The following is an 8,996-nucleotide window of genomic DNA, read 5'->3' as shown; positions in this document are numbered from 1 at the left end:
CCTTCTTGATGGTACAGTGTTAAAAACAAATTTCTACAACGTGTGCTACTACACGAGTGGCCACGAATGCATACGCACCTCCCTTTTCTTGCAAAGCACGGCATCTGACTTTTGGTCCAGCAAATCTTTTAAATCTCATGCTTCAAATTCACTAGTGAGAAACAGGGAATGGGTGTTGCACGGATTTAGTTTTTGCACTCTCCACAAATCTCTGCTTGCCTTTAAAGCAAGTCTTTGGTCACCCTAAATGTTTTTAATAAGACCAAGCCATTTTTCTTCTAATGGGCCATATCCCATTCACCTTACCAGACATTTTTCCAGTCTTCCTCACCCAGATGGCTCAGACTACCTCAAGCAAATAGTTCTAGAAGTCTTCCAAGAAATAATTTCTTTCCTTATTTCTTTCTTGGAACGCATTCAGTTTCAGTCATCATTTGGTGAACAGGGGGTTTGTGCCAAATTGTTGTCAGTCCTGGGGACTTGATGCCTCAACCTGGTTAATACCGCTGCAGAAACCGGTCTGCTTTGTGTTTTTATGGACAAGCGTCACTGCAACTGTATTTCAAGTAGGCAGGCTAATGAGCTTTTTAATCATCTCCATATGGACGTGCTCTAAAGTCTAGACGGAGGGGCAGTAGTAGTGGTAAGCGATGGTGTGCTGACTGTGCCGTACTCTGCACCCCTGCACATATAATTTTTCCCCCACAAGCAGTAGAGTTAAACCAAGGGCAAGCCTTGGTTGTCATTGGGGACCTATAATGGGTTATTGTTTACCACACAGCTCACAACAGTGGCTAAAATCCAGGATGTGAAGATGAGGAACACACTGCTAGTGCACATTTATGTATGGAGGCTATAAAAGTGTTCAGCACAATTCTGCATTTCCTTAAAAATCCTGTTAAACAATTTTTCCAGGTATTATACAACTTTTAAAAAATTGCTTCCGTCTCAAGAGGGTCAAAATATCCATCTATAAAGCCACAGTTCAATCTTCAATAAGTTTAAGCCATATTATTCAGACCAAGGGGCAACAACCAGAGTTGAAAAAGTAAGCCAGTAATGTGGAAGCGGCATAAACTGCAATTCCTCTAGGTGCTGTATGAGGCTGGCTCCATAGACGCCTATGTTAAAATGATCAACTTTAGAGCATTATAAAGCAAATGTATAGCCTGGTACAAAATGTTTTTAGCCTGTATGGATTATTTCCCGCTTTATACCATATTTCATGTACCTGAATAACTGAGCTAGGGGTGTGGCCATGTTGATTGACAGAATTCACTGGTTACATTTTAGTTACTAGACTGGACCTCCTCACCGTGAGTGTGCTGTTGTAGCCATTTTGGACCATTTTAAAATCAGTTATCTAAAAAATATTATGATTTTCTGTGTAATACAGATCAGCCAGTAAGTTTGTATTTAAATTTTGGGGAGTTAAATTCCATTTTATTTTACAATTAATTACTTATTAATTATTAATTTATAATTCAGAGACACACAGTCTTTGAATTGTACTAGGACAGTTTACGAATGCAGCCTGCTAACCAATCTTGGAAGTATTAGCTAATGAATTAGCACTCTATATAAGCCAACTTATAGCTTTAAAAAAATAAAAAAAGAGCACAATGCAGTGGTTACCTCCACCAAAATTTTACCTACATCACTATTCTTTTATCTTTTGTGCGAAAAAGCAGAATAAATTAAAAAATTTCAATTTCTTACCTGTTAGCTTGGTTAGTTTTAATGAGGTGCTACTTTTTAAATAAACACAGATGTATGTATGGACTTCTCTTGAGTATGTGTTTGCGTGCTGCAGGATGAAAAAAGTTTGTAGGTTTGTGACTGTTCCTGTGGTTAAAGCTGATGGTTCAACTCCAAACTGCTTAGCGGAAAAATAGTCAGTTCAACATTGACTATAAACAGAAAAAAATATTCTTTCAAATACTAAAATTCCTGTCCTTTGCCAACACACTCATCCAATTTATATGTAGAAATTTCTTTATATATATGAATAGATTAAAAATTTACTAGCTACAAAGTAGCTTTGCCCTTAAGCATTCCTTGCTCTACTCTAAGTTTGATCATAGTTTACTAAATGAACACACTATATTAAGATATCTATTATTGTATCTAGAGCTCATGTTACACATGTTTTCATGAACTTCGATGTAACTGGGCTCATTTTTGCAGCTGACAAGTTGTCCTCTCCTGGCCATTTAAAAGAATGGTGGTTTAAGGCTTTTCTACACTGACTTTGCTTTTCACACTCTGACGTCGTTAAATTGTTTTATATACAGTCTATGGTCACATCCTGCCTTCCTGCCACTTTCTGTTGCTCTATACCTGGAAGGTATGACTAATAAATTATCTTTCACTTTGATAAGGCAGGACATACGAGCAGAATGGGAGGCTAGCGAGGATGTAATGTGTCACAGGAGAGGGATGCAAGTGCTCCCAGAAGCTATCATTAAATTAAAGATATAAAACAAGCTCCCAATCATGTGCCCGAGTTATTTTTTTGACTGTACACTGTGATGTATACTGACCTGTGATGTGACATGGGACGGTTTGATTTGCTGACCTCAACTGATGTGATTTAAACAAACAATTATTGACATTTCACTCTTCATCCACAAAGTATTCCAGTGTATTGATTTTATGTATCATACAAAGCAGTAATCTGACCTGTCCTCACTATGAATAACATTTCACATGAGTATGCCCATATTCTGATTTTTTTTGACTATCAACATGCTCTCAGTCTTTAATTTTTGTGTCCAATAATTTCTGTTTCTTTTCTTTCTTTCTTTTTTAACCTGAAAATGTGTGCGTGCCAGTTTTCATGCAATCGCTGACTGAATATCTGGCCTGTTATGTGTTTGTGTGTATCACTGGATTAAACTCTTAAAGGCTTTAATGGGTATTCTGTAGCAGCATTATATTTAGAAAAAGAAACCACCTTACCAGGTTCTGGCACTATTATGAAATCCTGTTGTCGGCGGAGCTTTTCTTTTCACATCTCTCAACCTTTCAGAATTGTCCCCACCCCCTCATATGTACTACAAACCTAATCTGTATTATTCTTTTATGTGTTAACACTGTTGACACTCAAGTGTATATCATTGCATTCTAAAGATCATCCACAAAAATGAGGCAAAAGCATTTAGGTTTGCGCTTTAGAACAGCCACAGTAACAGATTAAGCTGGATGCATTAATGGATTATAGGACAATGTGTTTTTTTCCCCTCCTGTTGGACTCGCATTTCTCCGTGGTCACGTACTATGTGTAGCAGGAAATACGGGATTATTGTCCAGAACTGCAACCACTTTTCTTTATGCGGAAGAGATGGGAGGACAGCAATGGTCGCATCACCAGTGGAGGACGAGAAGCAAAGGCTAAAGTTTCAGTATTCTTGTGACTGTAGTGAAAACAACATTTAAATGGCTGTCGCGCACATGCAGATATTTCTATTGAAAACTGACTTAATGTCCATTTGTGTCGAGACCTCACTGATGTAATCTCTCATGGTTACAAGTGAGTGGTGGAGGGTTATTTAGATATTGAAGCCAAGTAATCCTGATGTCTCTTATCCTTACTACAAAAGCTTTTCTTGGCCTATGTCTTTATAAAAATTGCTGGGATTGTCTTCGCCCTCATACGCCATGATTATACGATGTGCTCTACTAAGAAAACAAATGATAAAAAATAGACTGTTACAGTTACAACTTTTCAACTTTGTTAAGCTTAAAATATATCAGTTATCCATTTTGACCACTTTATATGTATATGAAACACACTTTTATTTCTTTTCTTTTGTCTGTTAGCCATGACACAGTCAAAGGTTTGTGTTTGTCCACTCACATGAACCTTGATGACTTTCTGAACTTGACGTTACGCTGTTTTATGATCTAACTCAGATTTTGGTGGAGGGTACTGTGACATTATCTAACACAGGGCACTGTGCTTCCTTCCTGCACCATCAAACCCTGGAATAACTTGGAATCGGCCTGTTTTTGAAAAGAAAAGCTATTATGATGCTCCATTACTGACAAATGGGGCAAGAAGGCACACGGTTTGAACTTTGAGCACGACGATTCGTTCATTCCCCGAGGGTTCGGACGGTTGGTGCAAGACTATACTAAAACAGTTCAATTCAATCTCCTTGCATAACACAGCAATGGTGAATGACCTTTATGTGAGCATGTTTCACACATAAAGGTCACCCCCCTCCTCCTCCTCCTCACCCCCACCATCTCCAAATCCTTGCAGTCTGAACATAGTGTACCAACCTGAAAGGATGCTGACTGGGAGACATTATGCCATCTTTTCTTCAGCAGTCGTTTTCCTTCAAAAGTGAAGCAGAAGAGACAGAAAAAGAGAGAGTGACAGTCTGATCTGGGTAGGGAAGAAGTGAAGAATGTAATTACAGGACTGGAGAAGTCTTTCATTGTGCGATTGGATATACCTTAGTAGGTTTTATTTCAATTTTCCTGCAGTATTAGCACCTGATACTACCCATATTTTATGAAAAAAGTAGATTGAACATAACTATAAACTTGCATTTTGCTCACTAAATGGATACAAGTTGAACAAACTGCGTTCCAAAAACAACTCCCCTAAGCTCTCATGTCTGAAAGTGTTTCAGACATACAATCTCACATACAAGGAAAAGTTGGCTCACATGCAAATAAAGAATATGTGTTAACATTCAGGGTTTGGTCACAAAGTTGCCTGCTGTCTTCTACAAAAGGAAAAACAAATAAAATTAAATGACAAAAAAAGATCCATGCAAAACTCTACAGTACTTACAGCAACTTTTAAACACCTTTTTCAGCAAGAACCTGGTCAAGACACAAAAGGAAATATGCGACACAAAGTCACAATGCCATATGAAAAAGAAAGCAAATATTTGGTGTTTACACTGTCTTCTCTTTATGGCAGGTTGTAAATTTTGGCTGTCTAAACAAACATTTACAACAAACAACTGGAGGAAAACAGAGGGAAATGCTGACATTCCAGCTCTCCGTTTGTATGGAAAGCCATTAAAGGTAAAGGCCTTCTCTTTTCTGTGTGTCAAACTATCCTCAGAGTAACAGTAACACTGACCAAAGGACTGTTTTCATTTCACTCGGCAGCTTGAAACTCATGACTCCTTTGTCCTCGGTCTTAAAGGCTTAGAAAGTTTTGAGTGTGCGGTTTTCAAATTCACATCCATCAAAAGCGATGATCGGTAAACACTACTAAGTGAGTCAACCTGAAACTTGCAAATCTCTTACATTTTCTTTTCCCTTTTCACGTTACTTTGAAAAAAAATAATAGTCCTTGTGTGGTAAATGTAATAGGATAAACATAGACGGAGTTTAATAGAGTTGGCTAGGTTTCATAAACAAGCTGTTTTAGACTCTTTTTTTTTTCTTGTTTAAAAGCATTACGCTGAGGCTTTTCAATAAAAAAAAAAAAGAATCAACATATCATCTATCAAATTAAGTTAAGTAAATATGAGATTGAAGCTGCCATTGTTCTCCCATTACTTCTCTGATCTACTGCTTACTTCATTTGGAAATTGCCTTAATGGGAAACATGACTTTGACAGTACAGGACAATTACCTTTCATAAAGTACATTATCCTTCACTTAAAACTGAGGACTTTCCCAGAGGACAGTGAGTAGCGGTTTTTGTTCTTTACCAGTTCCAGATATTATTTGGCTTGTTACAAAATAAATGACTTAACTCCTGCAATGTAAATAATATTTACACTGAGGACTATTTCAGCTTCGGAAGTGGAGGGAGAACGACACAGACTGAACTCGTTTTTTATGACTTCAGAGTGCTTGGTTGAGGTCCTGTGCTGTGGACTCGTAGAAGTGCTGGATTGTTTAAACTGTAACCACTAGAGGGATACATATACGCCTTCCAAACAGCGAAAACATCATCCTTTCACTATGTGCCATAGAGAGAATTACCCTCAGTGAGAGTTGCCTACCTGTGTGACTTCCCACTATGAAAAAAAGCACACAAACACACACGCGCGCGGACACAGCCCCTGAACATTTGAAACATGACCTGTTCTTTAAAAGACTTTGGAAGTCCTCTAAAGCTGACAACGAGCTCCGACTCCTCCAAGTGTATCTGCTTCAGGCAATCAATGAGGACCGCGATGGTTACTTGTGCAGCTCTCTGTCCCCGTGTCTCTCTTCTGCCTAACTAGATATTATAGTACATTTCAACTTTTTATACAGGCACACAGGAAAAGGGAAGTTTTGGATTTCCTTTTTTAAATTTTTTTTTTAATGACATCTCACCTCTTGTTTTCTGTAATAAATATGAGAGGTCGGTTTGCTGTCACTTTCCTTTGGAATTTAATAGGCTATGTGCCATTACTTATTCTCTTTTACGGGTAGGGAAGGAAGGGTTAGGGTGGAAGGAAATAACAAAAAGGTGTGACAAGAGCTTGGCGGACAACTGTGGATTTCTGCAAGTAACTCCTACCGTCCAAAGGGGGATGCGGGGGCATCGGCCGGACCCCCCTCTTGATTGATTACTTATTAGTCATCCCTTTGGCTAAATGGGACCCATTGAAAAGGCACCGTGGAACACATACATGAATGAAATATTCCTGTGTCCCCTGAATGTCTCCAGAGTAGTTTTGCTTAAGAGAGGGGGTCGTGGCTTAGCATTATAAAGAGGGAAAAACAGCATAGCTTTATGGGTTTATTTAGACAGTTTCTACGGTTTGACATTCTACCGCTGTAAAAAGGGAGAAGGAAAAACTCGAGAGGATCCCAAAGAGAAGAACATTGTGGACATATTTTTTGTAGTTATTCCACTGTTTCTTTTATTATTTTTTCCTCATATTTTATTTTATTTTTTTATTTTTAATTTTTTTGCCATTTCTTCTCCCGAAAAATGAAACTTTGGACATCACCCTTGGTGTCTTGCCTGGTGATTCTCATCTTGTGTTTTGGATCAGAGTGCGGGATAGTCCGGAAAAAGGGGAGATCCAAGAGGGAGTTGGTGCGCATTAGGGAGGCGAAAGCCACCATCCCAGGGGCTTGTGCCACACGTCTGCCCCGGGGCAAACGCTCTTTGCCCGGCTTGGAGCGACGGGTGCTTCGGCAGCGCCGGCGCTCCTCTCAAGCGGAGGGAAACTCACCAGACCGAGGGAAAGCTGTCTATTTTACCGGCAGAGGAGATCAGCTACGGCTGAAGCCTGGCGTGGAGGTACCCAGAGGCAATTTCACTGTGGAGATGTGGATCAAACCGGAGGGAGGTCAACGATCGCCTACAGTGATCGCAGGTAGGCTACTTTATAGTACATCCTCCATCCTATCATCTGCACAACTCTTTTTATTAGTTAAACTTCAAACTGAAGAAAGAATGGAAGATGAACATGCAAACCTTCAGCGTTTTATCCCAGTCCATTTAACAAAGCAACATGCAGTTTCAGCGAGTTGAAAATGAGTTCATCTATCAGACTAGACAATGATGTAATGCTCTAAAAAGTACAGCGGATATTTTAGGTAGTGCAACTATAGGCTCACTGAAGATTTTGATCATATTTAAGATTGCCACCTTACAGAGGTATGATCGCTGCAGTAAAATTTTATAACGCAAATGTGTTTCCCTCCCCCCCCCCCCCCCCCCCCCCTCTGTTTTACCACTTTGTAATGTTCGCGTACGTGAGTAATAAGAATTGTAAGTCATGAAATGTAAGTGGGGATTAGTAGCAGCAGATATAGGCTACTGCATCATTTGACCGGCAGCTGATGTCACTGCGCGTAAAATGTAATCTCTCAACCGACTTGGCTATTTTAAAGCTATGATGTAATGGCCAAAAGTTTGGGAGGGAGCACGTCACGTCAGGCACGAAACGGGAGAGACTCGATGTATGTGGAGGCGCTCAAAGCTCGCAGCTCAAGCCGCAAGCTTGTGCGCGCGCGCGCGTGTGTGTTTCTGTGTCCCCCTCCCCACCCGGCCCCTCCAAATCGACACCTTTGGATTGGCTACCGGAGTTACGAGACAGGACTGAGGGATCCAGGGTTTCCCCCCTTCTTGAGCGAAAATGTGATGCTTATGTTTGCTTATGTTTATGTGGTGTGCTTTCATGGTGTTGTGCACTGTCACCAAAACGCAGATACTTCTGCGAAATCATCGTCGTCATCATCGGCGAGTTTCTAATTTAAGGCACAATCAGATAGTGATGATGCATCTCTCTATCCAGCGACAGAGCATAGCTGGGTACACAGTCACTTCAGTAAGACCCAGCCGTCAGAGGAAAGCACTGTGTCATCTGTGCGCTTTTTTTCTCCTGTTCTCGAGCCGTGCGTAAAGAAGCACTGAAAAGGCGTTTAAACGGCATTGTTGGTTGTGACCAACGGAGCTTTTGTGCATTACAGGATCGGATATCTTTTTTCTTTTATTTCTTTTCTTTGCCGATAGGGAGCGTAGCAACTCGTTGTCTGCCACAGTACTTGTACAGATGGCTTTCTTTGAACTGAACTGAACTGAACTGAATTGAACTCAGTTCTCCTCAGCTTACTCCAAGTCCACACGTCTAGGGGACTTTACTCAACTTTACCAATACATTTACTTGCTTTCTTGCTCCGTTGTTGCCCTAAGTGTCCTAATCTATCTACCCAAAACAAACAAAAACAATCAAATAAACACCTTGCCCCCCAAAAGAAACGCCCAGAAAACAAAAACCCTGGTACCACACACACACACACACACACACACACACACACACACCTATACGGGTTTCTATGTATTGCAAGGACACTTTTTCCAAACCAGCCCAGGTGGTGGACTATGGGGACACCACTTTCCGCTTGCCCCTGAGAGATGCTGAATACGTCAAAAAATCTGTTTTGAGCCACAGAGCACAGATCTCACTTCAAAGTTCCTATACACGCAACACAACTAGAGATATAAGAACCTGTTTTTTTGCAACCTTATCAGGACATAGATAATTAGGTGAGAAGCCCCGCCTATGAAAATA

At 40.3% G+C, this 8,996-nt stretch overlaps 1 protein-coding gene across 2 annotated transcripts in view; it reads left to right on the top strand.

Annotated features, from left to right (window-relative positions):
* Window positions 1-5,987: 5,987 nt before the first annotated feature.
* The window catches only part of pappaa (pregnancy-associated plasma protein A, pappalysin 1a), a 129,166-nt gene continuing 126,157 nt past the window's right edge, over window positions 5,988-8,996 (top strand). The window contains exon 1 of one of the 2 annotated variants that reach the window (XM_085168610.1): window positions 5,988-7,295. In XM_085168610.1, the coding sequence (XP_085024736.1) occupies window positions 6,905-7,295 (391 nt within the window). In that variant the 5' untranslated portion in view covers window positions 5,988-6,904. The remainder of the gene's footprint in view (window positions 7,296-8,996) is intronic. The other variant, XM_085168611.1, reaches the window with a different exon arrangement.

This window comes from Neolamprologus multifasciatus, chromosome 7, assembly GCF_963576455.1.
Source record: "Neolamprologus multifasciatus chromosome 7, fNeoMul1.2, whole genome shotgun sequence".
Lineage (NCBI taxonomy): Eukaryota > Metazoa > Chordata > Actinopteri > Cichliformes > Cichlidae > Neolamprologus > Neolamprologus multifasciatus.
The sequence above is the reverse complement of the archived record's forward strand: the minus strand, read 5'-3'. Positions and strand labels throughout refer to the sequence as shown.